General features: G+C 44.3%; 1 protein-coding gene across 5 annotated transcripts in view; it reads right to left on the bottom strand.

The window, feature by feature from the left end:
- Positions 1 to 16138, bottom strand: part of TBC1D1 (TBC1 domain family member 1) — a 97741-nt gene extending 81603 nt beyond the window's left edge. Inside the window, exons 1-2 of one of the 5 annotated variants that reach the window (XM_087875420.1) lie at positions 16072 to 16138; positions 9614 to 10089 (exon numbers count right to left, since the gene is read on the bottom strand). In XM_087875420.1, the coding sequence (XP_087731546.1) occupies positions 9614 to 10030 (417 nt within the window). In that variant the 5' untranslated portion in view covers positions 10031 to 10089; positions 16072 to 16138. Of the gene's footprint in view, positions 1 to 9613; positions 10090 to 12482; positions 13525 to 15846 lie in introns of those variants that run through there. The other 4 variants (XM_060690809.2, XM_087875421.1, XM_087875418.1 and 1 more) reach the window with 4 other exon arrangements.
- Positions 16139 to 19667: the final 3529 nt, after the last annotated feature.

Below are 19667 nucleotides of genomic sequence, written 5' to 3'. Positions count from 1 at the left end.
AGGAAGCCTGATGTCAGGTTTCGAGGTCGTCTCAAATAAATTGCATTTCAAACAAAGTCTTTGAAGAAAAACTCCTATTTATTAAGCACGACATTCTAATCCGACTCCATAGAAACCAACACTGACTTCCAGACACAAAACCCTCCCTTTCCGTTCCCCACTCCCTTGCACTCATTGGCCATCTTCCAAGTCATTCTACCCCTAATCTACTGCTCCAGCTCAAAGGAATTTTCCCCCTCCCATCCCATCTCCTAGGGGATATTATCTCCAGGGAAAATAAGTAGGTGAAAAGTCAAACGTCCCTTTCCAGATGCCTCCGCCTCTCCTTCTTATGTCAGCACTAGAGTAAATGCAGCTTGAAGTGCTGACACTTGATTCATTTAATGACCTCGTGATCCACTTAACAGCTTCATTGAACAAGGGTGTCCAAAAAGATGGCCATAAAATCAATTGCAACTCATTTAACTGCCTTGCTTAGCGACATAAATTCTGGTCTGAAGGATGCTCATAAATCAAGGACTACCTCTACACTTGGTTTTGCAATGCATTCTTCCTTCAGCAACACCAATTCTTGTGCAAATATTAGTACCGGCCTACAGGCCTAGATATTTTGGGGTGCTCTCCCATCTTAGGGGAGAGCTAGGACGGGAGAGGGAAATCCCACCTATTTTCTGACCCTACACAATGTCAACTCCTCCTTTTGCTGACACACAGTGGATCGCCAGTACGCTAAATTTACAAAGTCTTGCAACCATATGAGAATCGCAATGCATTAACTCCAAAGCTATAACCCCGTGATGGCAAACCTATCGCAAACTAGAGACTCCTAGAAGGGCTCCGGAGGCTGGGGACAGCAAAAAACATCACTTCCTGTCCAACCAGGTGTTGGGAAATGGGCCGTTTCAGGCCTCCAGAGCAGAGGTGAGTTTCAGCAGGTTCTGACCAGTTCTGGAGAACCAGTAGCGGAAATTTTGAGTAGTTCAGAGAACCAGTAGTAAAAATTCTGACTGGCCCCGCCCCCATCTATTCTCTGCCTCCCAAGTCCCAGCTGATCGGGAGGAAATGGGAATTTTGCAGTAACGTTCCCCTGGATTAGGAACGGAATGGAGATTTTACAGTATCCTTCCCCTGGAGTGGGGTGGGAATGGAGATTTTACAGTATCCTTCCCCTGCCACTCCCACCAAGCCACTCCCACCAAGCCATGCCACACCCACCAAGCCATGCCCACAGAGTCGGTAGTAAAAAGTTTTGAAACCCACCACTGCTCCAGAGGGCCTCTGAGGGGGTGGGGAAGGCTGTTTTTGCCCTCCCCAGATGCATAGAGAGGATCTGGAACCAAGTGAGAAAGGAAAACGGGCCTACCGGGCCATCGCGTGCCAGGAGCGGCGTGGAGGAGAGGGGATTGCACGCGCATGCGCAGGGCAGGGCACATAGAATTATGGGTGTGGGCACACGCACGCGTGAACCTCTCCCACCCCCCCTCCTGACAAGCGATGGCAAAAAGGTTAGCTATCACTGCTATAACCAATATTTTTAAATATACACCACCGACACAGTGTCCCACATGCTTGCAGCTATTTTTATAAAAGCCAATGAAACAACTTTCTGGCTCCTGGCGAGAACTGAAAGAAATACTTCAGACATAGATTGCAACTGGAAACCCTTGCAAGCTTCGGCCCTGTTTATGTTGGCAGAAGACAGCTGAAAGCAATTCACATCAGCAGAGAATTAAAAAAATGATGAATAGAGCTATGGTAGACCTCCGTTGCGTTTTTAATTGAGGTGTCCAACCTCTGCCGGCGATCCTATACCCAGCCCACTTCCCGTTGCTTGCTTCACCTAGAGCTATAAAGGCTGCGTTCTTTTCAAAGTCCAATTCTGTGCATGTATTCAAAGCAAAATGTTTTAAAAAAACGAAAACGGGGAAAAAAAACCAGTTGAAAAGTATAAGATGAAAACGAGGTGCCTAACAAAGGAATCCTGATCTCAATCAAGTTTGAAGAAGATACCAGACGGTGCAAAGGGACCTATGAACATTTTCAAATGAAAATACAAGCAGTGTTGACTTGAAAATACAACTTTTCATCCACAGTAAAAATCACAACAAGGTCATCCAATCACATCTTCCGGTGTTCTTGGGAAGGACAGATACAGAAGCTCAAAGACTTTGGCCGCCAAATGAGGACCCCTTGGAGAAGACCCTGATATTGGGAAAGATGGAAGGCCAAAGGAGAAGGGGACTGGCAGAGGAAGAGATAGAACCACGATGGTGAACCTATGGCACGTGTGCCACAGTTGGCACATGGAACCATGTCAGCTGGCACACCGGCTCAGCTCTCAGCCTCTCTAGGAGACTCTGGAGGCTGGGGACAGCAAAAAAGTCACTTCCTGTCTAACCGAAAGTTGGAAAACGGGCCCTTTCGGGCTTCCGGAGGACCTCTGAGGGGGTGGGGAAGGCTGTTTTCACCCTCCCCAGATGCATAGAGAGGATCTGGAGCCAGGTGAGAAAGAAAAACGGGTCTACTGGGCCATCACATGCCAGGAGCAGGGGTCGCGTGCACATGCGTGGGATGGGGCACAGAATTATGGGTGTGGGCACACATGCACGTGAACCTCCCCCGCCCCCCCCCTTCCTGGCACGTGATGGCAAAAAGGTTAGCCATCACTGAGATAGAATAACAGAGTTGGAAGGGACATTGAAGGTCTTCTAGTTCAACCCCCTGCTTAGGCAGGATAACAAATGATTATCCAATCTCTTCTTAAAAACTTCCAGTATTGGAGCATTCACAACTCCTGGAGGCAAGTTGTTCCACTGATTAATTGTTCTAACTGTCAGGAAATTTCTCCTTAGTTCTAAGTTGCTTCTCTCCTTGATTAGTTTCCACCCATTGCTTCTTGTCCTACCCTCTTTGGAGAATAGCTTGACTCCCTCTTCTTTGTGGCAGCCCCTGAGATATCGGAAGACTACTATCATGTCTCCCCTAATCCTTCTTTTCATCAAACCAGACCAGGGGTCAGCAACCTTAAACACTCAAAGAGCCACAAAGGTCCTAACCAGAAGCCCCCCATTCAATTCTGGAGCCGACCGGAAGTCCGGTTCCCCCATCATAGAGTCTCCTCCTAGTGTGGCGTCCTTTTTCCTCTACCTGTCCTAACCGAAAGCCCTATCAATTGTGGAGCCGACCGGCGATAGGGAGCCGCAGCAGAAGGATGAAAGAGCCACATACGGCTCCAGAGCCACAGGTTGCTGACTGCTGGTGTAATTCAACATACTACCGGGTTTCCCCAAAAATAAGACCCTGTCTTATATTTTATTGAACCCTGAAATAAGCATTATGGCCTTATTGCCATGCGCTCAAAAGCCCAATTGGGCTTATTATCAGGGGATGTCTTATTTTGGGGGAAACAGGGTATCTGTCTATGTCTATATCATCTATCTGTCTGTCTGTCTATCATCTATCTATCTATCTATCTATCTATCTATCTATCTATCTATCATCTATCTATCTATCTATCTATCTATCTATCTATCTATCTATCCTGTCTCTATTTATATCTATCTATCTATCTATCTATCTATCTATCTATCTATCTATCTATCTATCTATCTATCTATCTATCTACCTATCTACCTATCCATCCATCTATCTATCCATCTTACTATTTATCTATCATCTGTATGTACCGTGTTTCCCCGAAAATAAGACCCTGTCTTATATTTTTTTGAACTCTGAAATAAGCACTCGGCCTTATTGCCATGCGCTCAAAAGCCCGATTGGGCTTATTATTAGGGGAGGTCTTATTTTGGGGGAAACGATATGAGCAAAGTGGATCGCCCAATTCTTCTCTATGAGAGAGCTCCACTGTGTGGCTGCAACGAGAAATTACTATAAGTAGAAGGAATACAAGAATGTGGGAGGCAGGATGTTGACAGATAAAACTTGGTGAAGAGGAAGAGAGTTTGCTGAGCTGCTCCTTGTTCTTGCAGATACTCCTGGATTACTAAAGTATACGAAATATACAGCATCTATCGTTGTGGATTGTTGTTTAAAACAATCGTAAAGATTTGCTTCGACGCATTCAGCTTTTTAAAAACGATTTGTTGAAAAGTTCAGGACTCGGTCAGCCACGTTGATGCCCTCCATTCCTGCTATTTCCTGTTTTAAATTCTTGCAAACTGTGGATGCAGCAAACGGCCCACGGAATTGTCTTTTTCGGGAGAAAAACCCTCGGATGCAACTCGTGGTGGATTGCAGAAACATCTCTTGTGCAAGATTGGGTAAAAAAACAAAATAAAATAAAAAAAACCCCGAGCAGAGTCTGGTTTGCAGGGCGGATCAATAGAAAACCGGAGGGAAATTTTGCAGGGAAAGAAAATGGGTGAATTTTTTAGAATGGTCTCTAATTCGGCAACGGTAAGGGTAGTCCTTGTCTTACGACCACAATTGAGCCCAACATTACTGTTGTTAACTGAGTTTTGCCCATTTTACCACCTTTCTTGCTTAATGGTTGTTAAGGGAATCACTTCAGGTTGATCAGTTAGTAACCCAGTTGGTTGAGTGAATCTGGCTTCCACACTGACTTTGACAAGTGGTTGTCCTGCACCCCACTCCATTCTAGCACTGATGATGTTACCTAGTTGGGAAATGAGATGTCTGCCAGAACACAACCAAGCTCAGAGAGCACTAAGGATCCCAGTTTTCTTCCTCCTCCTCCTCTTCCTCCTCCTCTTCCTCTCCACAAATCCCACTCCATTCTAGCACTGAGGTTGTTACTAGCTGGGAAATGAGATGCCTGCCAAAAACATCCAAGCTCAGAGAGCACCAAGGACCCCAGTCTTCCTCCTCCTCCTCCTCCTCCTCCTCCTCCTCCTCCTCCTCCTCCTCCTCCTCCTCTCCATAAATCCCACTCCATTCTAGCACTGATGTTGTTACTAGCTGGGAAATGAGATGTCTGCCAGAAAACATCCAAGCTCAGAGAACACCAAGGACCCCAGTCTTCCTCCTCCTCCTCCTCCTCCTCCTCCTCCTCCTCCTCCTCCTCCTCCTCCTCCACCTCCTCCTCTCCACAAATCCCACTCCATTCTAGCACTGATGATATTACCTAGCTGGGAAATAAGATGTATGCCAGAAAACATCCAAGCTCAGACATCACCAAGGACCCCCGTCTTCCTCTTCCTCCTCCTCTCCCCCCCCACTCCCACAAATCCCACTCCATTCTAGCACTGATGATGTTACCTAAGAAATGAGATGCCTATCAAAAACCAACCAAAACAGCTCAAAGCAATGAATGCATGCATGCATATATTTTTTTTTTAAATTTCTGAAGCCTGCAGAGATTTGTTGTGTTCAATCCACTTCCACAAATTTTACTTTATTTTAGAATTTTATCATTCTAGACGGTCCATCTTATGGTTCCGAATTCGGGTTGTTTTCTTTCCTTCACAGGCCTCTCCTTAAAGAGAGCGAAACTTCGCTCGACGGGCTTCAGAAAGACGACGACACAGTACGTAAGACTGTGTTGTGTTGTGGGTTGTTTGTTTAAAAAGGAATCTCTTTCTCTATTAATAGGACGTAGGAGAAGCTCAGATCATATTTTAGGTTCACGCCACAGTCCTGGGGGATTAGGTGTAGTTTTTGAAGCGTTCGAGCTGTCAGTCTGCAGAAATCTCGTGGGCGGCTGTTTTTCCTGGGTCTAAAATCCTCCAAAATATTAAATATAACTCCGCAACTCTATTTGAGCGTGTGAAGAGAACGAAAAAAGAGAAGGATAACAGGAAACATTTTGCTTATTGCCAGCTGTGTAGAAAGCGGCAAAACAGATCAGTTCAGATAGAACATAGAATAACAGGGTTGGAAGGGACCTTGGAGGTCTTCTAGTCCAACCCCCTGCTCAAACAGGAGACCCTGCATCTTTCCAGAGAAATGGCTGTTCAGTCTCTTCTTTAAAAACTCCCTTCCAACCCTATTATTCTATGTTGTGTGAGAGAAAAGTTATTTCTCAATTGCTGTGCTTATTAATGGCTTTTGGAATGGACAAGTGGGTGAGCCAATCAGAAGGCAGCTGATGGGTTTGAATTTCCAGGGCTTTTATGTTCCCTCCCCTAACTGTCACAGTTGACAGTATAAAAGGAGATTCTTGACAGAAAATCGGGCTCTTCTGTTAGAAAACTGTGGGCAGTTTTGAAGTCAGTTAGAAGGGCAGTTCTGATGCAGTTCTGATGGTTTACAATACTATTTCTTCTGAGAAAGAATAGCCAGAACTAACATCGCTTAGAGCGAATATATATAAAATAGAATTAGAAGATCAAGGCATATACGAAATCCCATGTGCTTCCTGCCCCTCAATATATATTCGACAGACCAACAGAAGAATGAGTGTGCGCATCGAGGAACATAAAAATTCAGTACAAAAGAAAGAACACACATCATCATTAGTACAACACATAAATGCCACAGGACATAATATTAATTTTAATAACACAAAAACAGTTGCAAAAATAGAACATCTCAATGGCAGAATAATCAGAGAGGCCATTGAAATAGAGAAAAGACCATATTGTATGAATAAACGTGATGACACCTCCCGTCTGCCTACTATTTGGAAACCTGCTCTCATAGACAGACGAATCTTAACACAAAATCTAAACCATAGATCAAAGATTCATCATAATGCCTGTGTTGCCACCATTTCCAGCATAACTTATCCATTAACCCACAACCAAGCATCAGCACTTCCACCCAATCAAAATACAGTTACGTCATCAGCCAATCAGAATACAACAACACTGTTGACCAATCAGAATACACCTTTGCCTCTTTTCATAGAAAAACGTCAGTTACGTTCACACAGTTTGCCCATAAGCACCAAACTGAGAACTTCAGCCAGAAGATGACGAATGTGATTTCGTCGAAACGTCGCTACTACCCTTTTAAGGATATGTTTACAATTACACGGGAAGAAACCCGAGATATTAACTGTACACACATATATACCCATGAAAACTTACATATATATATGTATTCGCATCTCAGATATTCCTGAGATGCGAATACCAACATTTTCAACCAACATTGAAAAAGACACATTGTACCTTTACAGGGGGAATATCTGAGAAGTGGGTGTGGCTCACTGACGACGCCTTAAAAGGCAGAAATAGCTATCTGAGTCTCCCAGAGAGCAACACAGAGTTGCAGTTTGTCAACAGAAAAAAAAAAAAAAAGCCCAGAAGCTTGTGAATGAGATTTCACAGAACCAGGGCTGCAGAACAACCTAGTTTACGTAGGTAAAACCTGGCTAGAAAGAATATGCACATAAAAGCCTACGAAAAAGAAAAAGACATATGTGTGTGTGTGTGTGTGTGTGTGTGTGTGTGTGTGTGTTTGGTTATTTGGGTTTTCTCCCGCGTAAAATTGGAAGTGTCTTGGCGACGTTTCGACGAAGTCTCATTCATCATCTTCAGGCTGTTGTTTTCGGCTTCATGCTTCTAGGAGCAATGTGTGATTGCAGCTGTTTCTTCCTTTTAACTGCCAGAGGGGGTGTGAACTGTTTGGGTGGGAGCTTGGCTGTGTTCTGATTGGGTGGAGGTGTGTTCTGATTGGTTGGGGGCTTGGCTGTGCTCTGATTGGATGGGGGTGTGTTCTGTTTGGGTGGGGGCTTGGTTGTGCTCGGGTTAGTCCGAGTTGCCTACAAGAATCCAAAGAATAAATAATCGTAATCTTACTAGGGTTGGCAGAAAGCCCAGAAGCAATTTGAGGAGAACTAAGATCAAGACGTGAAGGAGAGTGAATGAAGTTGTTCTCTGCAAATTGCCTCAGTCGTCATCCTTCCTTAAATAGGCTAAGGTAGTGGCCAAATAGCCCCAAGCCTTACTCTAAAGGAGACCTCCTCTTGAGGAGCCACTCCTGCCTTTTGGCAGCTCTGCATGCCCGTGCATTGAGAAGAGGCTCCTCCTCTTCCTCCTCTTCACCTAAGGGAGCTTCTGGAGGTTCTGAAGGCCCTGGCTGAATCCCCGCCTCTGGCACCACATCTTCTCCAGCCTCCCCATTGTCCGACTCAAGTGCCAGCTGCACAGGCTGCTGGCGCAGCACCACACCAGCCTCCTCGCTGTCGGAATCATCTACTAGCTGCACAGGCCGCTGACGGGCCATAACAGCTCTGGACTCTGATATTTGGGATATTGTGAAAAGCAAAGCACAAACAAAAATACCCTAAAATTTCCACGAAAGAAAATTGTCTCCTGCTACTCTGAAAAGAACTAAAATACCAATTTTGGTAGTCAATAGTAGCATACCAAGAAAAGTCATTGCCCATTTAAAATTAATTTATCAGTCATTTCCTTTCTATAGGAATTATAGCACTCATGTCTACCGGGAAGCCTTTCATTCAATTGCGAATATTAATTTGGAAAGCTGTGATACATTAACACGTTTACATGTTACACGCCTTCAGGATGTAGAGCAATTATCACAGTTCAGATCGCGAATCAGGAACAGATGTTACCTCTCAAATTACAGTATGGTACAGGAGAAAGTTACTTTTTTTAAAAAAACCTGTATCAGGTTACTAATTTAACTAATTTACTAATTTTAGATGCATTGTTCAACTTACCAAATGGAGATTCTATGGAGATTCTCAGTCATCCTGGTCATAATTGTCCCAAAAGGGCTTTTTTTTAAAGAGGCAACTGGACTTTCTGGTTTTTCTTTGAAGACATTTCGATTCTCATCCAAGAAGCTTCTTCAGCTTCTAAGAGCTGAAGAAGCTCAGTTCTTGAGAGCTTTCTCTCTCTCTGGGCACAATGAGAATACAGTATATCTGCCGAACAAAACTCCTCATTGGCGATAGGAAAGGCATCTGGCCAGTAAACACTCAGCTCCATTCAGTTGCCCAAACTCCACCCCGCAAGGGATTGTGCAGTCGTTAAAAGATGATGAAATACATACATAAATACCTGCACCACACAAACACACACACAGAGTCCTATACCAGGGTAAAGGTAGATGTTAGTTAAAGTGGGGATGCCACAATGTTGTAAGTATGAAAAGAAGTCGTAAGTCACTTTTTTCAGTCTCGTTGCTACTTTGAACCGTCACTAAATGAACTTCTGTAAGTCGAGGACTACCTGTACAGATGGAGAAGACCTTACAAAAATGACTGACTTAACTTTTCTTTGTCTTTTGGGGCACATCGTCTAAGTTAGGGGCACGTTTAAGATCAGTGGCTGGGGAATTCTGGAAGTTGGAAATCCACAAGTCTTAAAAGTTGCCCTAGTTTGCTAGATCCCATCGCAGGGGTGAAATCCAGCAGGTTCTGACAGGTTCGGGAGAACCGGTAGCGGAAATTTTGAGCAGTTCGGAGAACCGGTAGTAGAAATTTTGAGTAGTTTGGAGAACCGGCAAATACCACCTCTGGCTGGTCCCAGAGTGGGGTGGGAATGGAGATTTTGCAGTATCCTTCCCCTGCCATGCCCACCAAGCCATGCCCACCAAGCCACACCACGCCCACCAAGCCACGCCCATAGAACCGGTAGTAAAAAAAAAAATCAGATTTCATCACTGCTCCATCGCTCATCTCCTCTAGCTTTACTCCAACCCCAAAATACTCACTGACCTTGGTTTGATCGTCGGCTTTGAAAACGTAGCAGATACTCGGCTGATGTGGGGCGCCGTCTCTGATCAGGCAGGCGAAGTAACTAGGATCGTGGCTGTTGTGTATCAGTTTGTGGACATCTTGAGGCCGACACTCAAAGAGGCTGGAACAAATCAAAGGATCCCACTGCTGATTTTTCCCCGAGTCCGCTTCACACCGTATCCTGGCGGGTGAGACGTAGATCCGAATTCGGCTAGCATCAAGGTCTTCCTTCGGCGGCTGAATGCTGAGCTGTCGGATCTGGGCCACGATCCAAGGAAGCATGGGCATCGTGGTTAAAGAATGGACAGGCAAGGAACCGATCAGCTGAAGGCGGAAATCAACCGAACCATCATTGGAGGCCTCTGGATTTTTCACGCTGAATGACAAAGGTTCCATTTCTTAAAAAAACGGGAAAGGTGGTACCTCAACTCAATCGGTTGGCCAGTCTTGAAATTCTAAAACGGAAACAAAAAATTATTAGCAGCTGATGTAGTTACTCCTATCCGTTCCAAGCATCGCGCCAATAATGACACTAAACAGCCCTCCTTCAGTTTTTCATTTTGTTTATGCAATGCTATTTATGTTAATCCCCATAATCCAGGGGTAAAATTCAGCAGGTTCTGACAGGTTCTGGCAAACCGGCAGCAGAAATTTTGAGTAGTTCAGAGAACCGGCAAATACCACCTCTGGCTGGCCCCAGAGTGGAGTGGGAATGGAGATTTTGCAATATCCTTCCCCTGGAGTGGGGTAGGAATGGAGATTTTGCAGTATTCTTCCCCTGGAGTGGGGTGAGAATGGAGATTTTGCAGTATTTTTCTCCTGGAGTGGGGTGGGAATGGAAATTTTGCAGTATCCTTCCCCTGGAGTGGGGTGGGAACAGGGATTTTGCAATATCCTTCCTCCAGGAGTGGGGTAGGAATGGAGATTTTGCAGTATCCTTCCCCTGGAGTGGGGTGAGAACGGGGATTTTGCAATATCCTTCCCCCAGGAGTGGGGTAGGAATGGAGATTTTGCAGTATCTTTCCCCTGCAGTGGGGTAGAAATGGAGATTTTGCAGTATCCTTCCCCTACAGTGGGGTGGGAATGGAGATTTTGCAGTATCCTTCCCATGGAGTGGTGTGGGAATGGAGATTTTGCAGTATCCTTCCCGTGCCGCATCCACTAAGCCACGCCCACCATGCCACACCATGCCCGCCCAGCCACGCCCACAGAACTGGTAATAAAAAAAAACTGAATTCCACTGCTACCATAATCCCTTGCGGGGTGGAATCTGGGCAACTGAATGGAGCTGAGTTTTACTGGCCAGATGCCCTTCCTGTCACCAATGCAGAGTTTTGTTCGGCAGATATATTCTCAGCGTGGCCAGAGAGAGAAATATCTGCCTCTATCTAATTGCAGATTCTGAGGCGAGAGCTCACAACCTCTAGGCCACTGCACCACACTTTCGTAACTAAATTAAGTGACGGTCATTAAACGACGGTCACTAAATGAATCGCTGTAAGTTCAAGAACTACGTGTAGTTATAAGTTCAAAGAAAGCAGATCAAGGATTTATCTCCGGCAATGTTTTGAAAGAAGCCATTCCTGGGATCACACCGTCCTTCTGGAATTCTTTCTCTCATGCCGGCCATTGCAGGGGTCAGATTACTGGATGTCAAAGGGATCTTTTTTCTCAACAGATCCCTAGACAGGACAGGGAACATCACGCACAAATGCACAACTTTTGCACAGGGGTGTGGGTGTGTGCCCTCTTCGTTCAGGAACTTGTTGCTAGAACAGTTAATTTTTTTTTTTAAAAAAATGGATAAATTAATTAATTAATTATTTTTGTAAATAATTAATGCATTTAAATTTTTTATTTATTTTTTTTTTGCAATTAAAACCAGAATTGTTCTTATTAGGCATTCTCACGGGAAATTATGATAAGGAAACACAATGCTTAATATGACATATTATAACCGCTGCCAGAATAGTGTATGCGCAAAACTGGAAGAAGAAGAAGAATATTATACCATCAGTGGAAAGATGTGATAAGAAAAGTGCTAGGGTGCGTAGAGATGGATAAACTTACCAAAAAAATGAAAGATAAAGGAGAAACAGACTATTATCTGGTATGGAATGAATGATATAAATGGCTAGGGCAGGGGTCAGCGACCTGCAGCTCTGGAGCCACATGTGGCTCTTTTACCCCTCTGCTGCGGCTCCCTGTCACTCAAAATATCCGCCAATGTGCGACACCCGCCGGCACGTGATTTATTGAGCTTTTCACCCCCGGTAGGCCAACCATGGATAAATCCAAGAGAAGAAAAGTTTCAGAAGAAAACAGAACATTTAATTCAACTACGTATGCTAGTTTTGTGGCCACTCAAGAAATAGTCAGGCACGGGAAGAGTTTTGTGGTTCCCGGTGTTTTCTTTTCTGTGGGAAACGGGTCCAAATGGCTCTTTGAGTGTTTAAGGTTGCAGACCCCTGGCCTAGAGGAAAGGTGCAAAAGCTAAGAAAACAACAAAGAAAGAAGATCTAGGAGTTAGAAAATAGTAGTAAATCTGTACAAATATATATGACTTAAAATGTATGTTTATGAATTACTTTATAAATATGTTAACTACGTATAAAGGAGAAAGGAAGCACGTTTATAGACATATAGATGTAAGCGGATGTATACTGACGTGGAAATGTTGCAAAGAAGAAAATGGTTAAAAACTTTTAAAAACTGTTTAATAAAAAAAAACTTTTTTTTAAATTATTTTTTAAGAAATTCATTTTTTTAAATGCATTATTATTATTTTTTAAAATTCATTTAAAAAAAAAAATCAACCCAGGAAAGCTGTACCAGGGAAGAACCTCACAATAAAAACTCTACTGAAGTCTCTTTCAAAGTGTGGTTTGCGATGTCACGAAGAGCCTTGGTGGCACAGTTGACTAAGTGCTGTTAAAGTAGCACCAGCTGCCTGCAATTACTGCGAGTTCGAATCTCACCAGGCTCAAGGTTGACTCAGCCTTCCATCCTTTCGAGGTAGGTAAAATGAGGACCCGGATTGTGGGGGGCAATAAGCTGAACTTTGTATAAAATAGAACACCACTTAGGAGGGGGACCGAAAGCCCTACTAAGCAGGTATATACAAAAGTATGACGGCTATTGCTTAACGCATTGTAAGCCGCCCTGAGTCTCCAGAGAAGGACGGCATATAAATCGAACCAATAAATAAATAAATAAAATGTTCATTGATTACGAAAGGGTGACCTTTCTACCCAAAAAACGAAAGGAAAAGTTTCTCCTCCATTTCCAAAAAAGAAAAAAGAAAAGAAAACCCCACCAAAAAGTTGTTTGTTTTTTTAAATTAAACATAAAAAAATTCAATGTAGACAGTGTGTTGTCTGGGTACAGCTGATTTTGAGAAATACAATCATATGAAATGAAAATGAAATTAAAAAAAAACTTTTCGAGCTTCAAACAACTCAACTGCATCTCTTTCCCAAGAAGTTATGAATGCTCCAACACTGGAAGTTTTTCAGAAGATGTTGGATAGCCATTTGTCTGAAGTGGTGTAGGGTTTCCTGCCTAAGCAGGGGGCTGGACTAGAAGACCTCTAAGGTCCCTTCCAACTCTGTTTCTATTCTATTCTACTCTACTCTACTCTACTCTACTCTACTCTACTCTACTCTACTCTACTCTACTCTACTCTACTCTATTCTATTCTATTCTATTCTATTCTATTCTTCTACTCCGTTCCATTCCGTTCCATTCCGTTCCATTCCATTATTCTCTTCTCTTCTCTTCTCTTCTCTTCTCTTCTCTTCTCTTCTCTTCTCTTCTCTTCTCTTCAAGCAGGTCTTGAGAAAACTTTTTCAGGGTGCGGGCTAAATCACACGTGCAAAGAATCCTCAACGCTTTGCAAAAAAAAAAAGAAAAAAAAAAAGCTCAAAGCGAGAAAAAATTAATGCGTTTATTATGCCTTTATTAACTTCTCCCAACTGAAATGTCCATTCTCCGTCTTCAAGGCAAGGAAGACTCCAAGAAGAAGGCCTTTAGGGACACCCAACCGAAGGGTTTAATAATAATAATAATAATAATAATAATAATAATAATAATAATAATAATAATAATAGAGTGGAGTGGAGTGGAGTGGAGTGGAATGGAATAGAATAGAATAGAATAGAATAGAATAGAATAGAATGGAATGGAATGGAATGGAATGGAATGGAATGGAATGGAATAGAATAGAATAGAATAGAATAGAATAGAATAGAATAGAATAGAATAGACTATTGGAATGGAGTGGAGTGGAGTGGAGTGGAGTAGAATAGAATAGAATAGAATAGAATAGAATAGAATAGAATAGAATGGAATGGAATGGAATGGAATGGAATGGAATGGAATGGAATAGAATAGAATAGAATAGAATAGAATAGACTATTGGAATGGAGTGGAGTGGAGTGGAGTGGAGTGGAGTGGAGTGGAATAGAATAGAATAGAATAGAATAGAATAGAATAGAATAGAATAGAATAGAATGGAATGGAATGGAATGGAATGGAATGGAATGGAATGGAATGGAATAGAATAGAATAGAATAGAATAGAATAGAATAGAATAGAATAGAATAGAATAGAATAGAATAGACTATTGGAATGGAGTGGAGTGGAGTGGAGTGGAGTGGAGTGGAGTGGAGTGGAGTGGAATAGAATAGAATAGAATAGAATAGAATAGAATAGAATAGAATAGAATAGAATAGAATAGAATAGAATAGAATAGAATAGAATATTGGAATGGAGTGGAGTGGAGTGGAGTGGAGTGGAGTGGAGTGGAATGGAATGGAATGGAATAGAATAGAATAGAATAGAATAGAATAGAATAGAATAGAATAGAATAGAATAGAATAGAATAGAATATTGGAATGGAGTGGAGTGGAGTGGAGTGGAGTGGAGTGGAGTGGAGTAGAATAGAATAGAATAGAATAGAATAGAATAGAATAGAATAGAATAGACTATTGGAATGGAGTGGAGTGGAGTGGAGTGGAATAGAATAGAATAGAATAGAATAGAATAGAATAGAATAGAATAGAATAGAATAGAATAGAATATTGGAGTGGAGTGGAGTGGAGTGGAGTGGAGTAGAATAGAATACTTCTATATGTATTTGTATTTATTATGGCTGTTCACCGCCCTGAGTCCTTCGGGAGTAGGGCGGTATACAAATATGAAAAATAAATAAATAAAATAAATAGAATAGAATAGAATTAGAATAGAATAGAATAGAATAGAATAGACTATTGGAATGGAGTGGAGTGGAGTGGAGTGGAGTGGAGTAGAGTAGAGTAGAGTAGAGTAGAGTAGAGTAGAGTAGAGTAGAGTAGAGTAGAGTAGAGTAGAGTAGAGTAGAGTAGAGTAGAGTAGAGTAGAGTAGAGTAGAATAGAATATTGGAGTGGAGTGGAGTGGAGTGGAGTGGAGTGGAGTGGAGTGGAGTGGAGTGGAGTGGAGTAGAGTAGAGTAGAGTAGAGTAGAGTAGAGTAGAGTAGAGTAGAGTAGAGTAGAGTAGAGTAGAATAGAATAGAATAGAATAGAATAGAATAGAATAGAATAGAATAGAATAGAATAGAATAGAATATTGGAGTGGAGTGGAGTGGAGTGGAGTGGAGTGGAGTGGAGTGGAGTGGAGTAGAGTAGAGTAGAGTAGAGTAGAGTAGAGTAGAGTAGAGTAGAGTAGAGTAGAGTAGAGTAGAGTAGAGTAGAGTAGAGTAGAGTAGAGTAGAACAGAACAGAACAGAACAGAACAGAACAGAACAGAATTCTTTATTGCCCAAGTGTGATTGGACCCACAAGGAATTTGTCTTTGGTGCATCCGCTCTCAGTGCACATAAAAGAAAAGCTACCTTCCTCGAGAATCATAACAACAAATAACAACAAATAACAACCCCAAAAAGCCCCTTTGAAGCAGCCCAACTTTTCCAAGCTGGCCAAGACAGCACCGTAACTTGCTCCCCGGTATTTCTCCTAGTTAGTAGAAGTCCCACTTTCACTTTTCTGACTTTCTCTAACTTTCTTTTTCTCTCCGCTCTTCCCTTCCAGACGAGACACCGGGGCTGCTCCTTGCAAACTGGGACGGACACAGCCTCAACTTTAAGGGGACGGGAGAGAGGGGGAGGATTTGCACCCGTGGGTCCCCCCTTCCCCCCCCACCTTTGCTAAAAAAGCCAAGCCTAGCGACCCTTACCCCAATTCTCCCCGGGGTTCGCGTGAAGCCGCTTGCAAAGGAGGAGGAGGAGGAGGAGGAAGGCAGAAGTCCGTCTCGACGGCTGGTTGCAAATAGAGGCGAAGGGAAAGTCGCCTTAGAGCCCTCCGCCCTCTAGCCTTTGAGGTTAGAGACCCCGTTTAAGGACCGAGCGCCCTCCCGGGACATCGCCTGGGCCGGGAAGGGGGGAATCCCGCACCGCCTTACCTGCTCTGGCTTGCCGGCTCCTCTGCCTTCCTTCCTTCCTTCCTCCCCTCCTGGGGGAGGAGCCCAAAGGCTAGGGGAGGGGCAAGGCATGAGCTCGCTTGGAGGGGGGTGGGTGGGAGAGGGAGGGGTTAAAAATAGAAAGGGTCCGGAGCGCTTGGGCAGGGAGGGGAGGGCAGGGCAGGGGGTGGGTCCCCCCCGGCTGGTTTGTGAGCTTGGTGCTTTCCTGGCAGACGTTTGGTGACCCAGCTTGGTTACATCATCAGCGATAGAAGGGATAACAGCAACAGGGTTGGAAGGGACCTTGGAGGTCATCTAGTCCAACCCGCTGCTCACCCAGGAGGAGGAGGAGGAGGAGGAGGAGGAGGGGGAAGAAGAAGAAGAAGAAGAAGAGGAGGAGGAGGAGGAGGAGGAGGAGGGGGAAGAAGAAGAAGAAGAGGAGGAGGAGGAGGAGGAGGAGGAGGAGGAGGAGGAGGAGGAGGAAGAAGAAGAAGAAGAAGAAGAAGAAGAAGAAGAAGAGGAGGATGAGGAGGAGGATGAGGAGGAGGAGGGGGAAGAAGAAGAAGAAGAAGAAGAGGAGGAGGAGGAGGAGGAGGGGGAAGAAGAAGAAGAAGAAGAAGAGGAGGAGGAGGAGGAGGAGGAGGAGGAAGAAGAAGAAGAAGAAGAAGAAGAGGAGGAGGAGGAGGAGGAGGAGGAGGAGGAGGAGGAAGAAGAAGAAGAAGAAGAAGAAGAAGAAGAAGAAGAAGAAGAAGAAGAAGAAGAAGAAGAAGAAGAGGAGGAGGAGGAGGAGGAGGAGGAGGAGGAGGAGGAGGAGGAGGAGGAGGAGGAGGAGGAGGTGTCCCTGGTGCTCTCTGAGCTTGGTAATTTTCTTGCAGACATTTTATTACCTAGCTTGGTTACATCATCAGTGATAGAAGGGATAACAGCAACTGAGTTGGAAGGAACCTTGGAGGTCATCTAGTCCAACCCCCTGCTCACACAGGAGGAGGAGGAGGAGGAGGAGGAAGAAGGAGGAGGAGGAGGGGGAGGAGGAGGAGGAGGGGGAGGGGGAGGGGGAGGGGGAGGTGGTGTCCCTGGTGCTCTCTGAGCTTGGTAATTTCCTTGCAGACATTTTATTACCTAGCTAGGGAACATCATCAGTGATAGAAGGGTTAACAGCAACTGAGTTGGAAGGAACCTTAGAGGTCATCTAGTCCAACCCCCTGCTCACCCAGGAGGAGGAGGAGGAGGAGGAGGAGGAGGAGGAGGAGGAGGAGGAGGAAGAAGAAGAAGAAGAAGAAGAAGAAGAAGAGGAAGAAGAGGAAGAAGAAGAAGAAGAAGAAGAAGAAGAAGAAGAAGAAGAAGAAGAAGAAGAAGAAGAAGAAGAAGAAGATGATGATGAAGGGGGAGGAGGAGGAGAAGGAGGAGGAGGAGGTGGTGTCCCTGGTGCTCTCTGAGCTTGGTAATTTCCTTGCAGACATTTTATTACCTAGCTAGGGAACATCATCAGTGATAGAAGGGTTAACAGCAACTGAGTTGGAAGGAACCTTAGAGGTCATCTAGTCCAACCCCCTGCTCACCCAGGAGGAGGAGGAGGAGGAGGAGGAGGAGGAGGAGGAGGAGGAGGAGGAGGAGGAGGAAGAAGAAGAAGAAGAAGAAGAAGAAGAAGAAGAAGAAGAAGAAGAAGAAGAAGAAGAAGAAGAAGAAGAAGAAGAAGAAGAAGATGATGATGATGATGATGAAGGGGGAGGAGGAGGAGAAGGAGGAGGAGGAGGAGGAGTCCCTGGTGCTCTCTGAGCTTGGTGATTTCCTTGCAGACATTTTATTACCGAGCTAGGGAACATCATCAGTGCTAGAAGGGAGGGTGGGTGGGTTTGTGGACAGGAGGAGGAGGAATTACTCAGCCGGCTTTCCGGCCTAAGGCAGGACTAGAATTCAGAGCTTCCTGTTTTCTAGCCGAGTGCTCTAACCACTAGAACAACCTGGCTCTCATCCAGGAAGGAACCTGGGGCGATCCTAAAGTGAAAAAGGAGTAGGGTAGAAGCAGCATCTCCAAACCGAGCTGAACTCCTGGAAACATTTAGCGCCTGTTTTCTCTTTCTCGGCGAAGATAGGAAGTGGTTTCCCCTGCACTGCTGGTGATTTGTTTTGTCTTAGCTTTGACTTCCTGGGGGCCACAACTGAAGGACTAACCAGGCCCAATTTTGCAGTTTTTATTTTTGTATCTCTCTATCTCTATCTCTATCTCTATCTCTATCTCTATCTCTATCTCTATCTCTATCTCTATCTCTATCTATCTCTATCTCTCTATCTTTATATCTCTATCTCTATCTCTATTTCTCTATTTCTCTATTTCTCTATTTCTCTATTTCTCTCTATATCTCTATCTCTATCTCTATCTCTATCTCTATCTCTATCTCTATCTCTATCTCTATCTCTATCTCTATCTCTATCTATCTCTATCTCTCTATCTTTATATCTCTATCTCTATCTCTATTTCTCTATTTCTCTATTTCTCTATTTCTCTATTTCTCTCTATATCTCTATCTCTATCTCTATCTCTAACTATCTCTATCTATCTCTCTATCTCTATCTCTATCTCTATTTCTCTATTTCTCTCTATCTCTATATCTATCTCTCTATCTCTCTATCTTTATATCTCTATCTCTATCTCTTTCTCTCTATCTCTATCTGTATCTCTAACTCTATCTCTATCTCTATCTCTATCTATCTCTCTATCTCTCTATCTCTATCTCTCTATCTTTATATCTCTATCTCTATTTCTCTCTTTCTCTTTCTCTCTATATCTATCTATCTATCTATCTATCTATCTATCTATCTATCTATCTATCTATCTATCTATCTATCTATCTATCTATCTACCTACCTACCTACCTACCTACCAGTGGTGGGTTTCAAAAGTTTTCACTACCGGTTCAGTGGGCGTAGCTAGGGGAGGGCATGTGACTGAGTGGGCGTCACTTATACCCACTCAGTCACATGACTCCCACCTAGTCACGCCCACAAGAAAAGGTAGGATTTTTTTTTGAATTTCCACCTATCTATCCCTGCCCTCCCATCGCCACTCGCCCCTGTTTTCCCTCCTTTAGCGGCCCCGGTCCTAACCCCGGCCCCTCCCCCACCACCGCTTCTTTGTTCGGGCTGCATACCTTCCGCGGCGGCTCGTCCAGAGTCCGGAAGGCAAGCTGACTGGAGTTTTCGGCGCCTCCCCAGCCAGCCGCTGCTGCTGGAAAGCGGCTGGCGAAAAAACTTCCGCAGGCCGCCAGAAAGTACCAGCGGAAAAAGCTGCTGCCGTCGCCGCCATGTTCTTCGCGCATGCACATCCCGTTGGACTTGCAAGGCAATGGGATGCGCGTGTGCGAAGAACATGGCGGCGACGAACATGGCGGCCAGGGCAAACGAGCGGCAACCAGAGGACCGGTTCGGCGGCATTGCCAGCCAGCCATCGCTACCAGTTCAGCGACCAGGGTTAAATTCCCACCATCGGTTCGGGCGAACCAGTGCGAACCGGCTGAATACCACTTCTGCTACCTACCTACCATGTTTCCCCGAAAATAAGACCTGTCTTATATTTTTTTTGAACCCCGAAATAAGCGCTT

Source organism: Pantherophis guttatus, chromosome 8 (genome assembly GCF_059756535.1).
Source record: "Pantherophis guttatus breed Tessera chromosome 8, ASM5975653v1, whole genome shotgun sequence".
Taxonomy (NCBI): Eukaryota; Metazoa; Chordata; class Lepidosauria; order Squamata; family Colubridae; genus Pantherophis; species Pantherophis guttatus.
The sequence above is the reverse complement of the archived record's forward strand: the minus strand, read 5'-3'. Positions and strand labels throughout refer to the sequence as shown.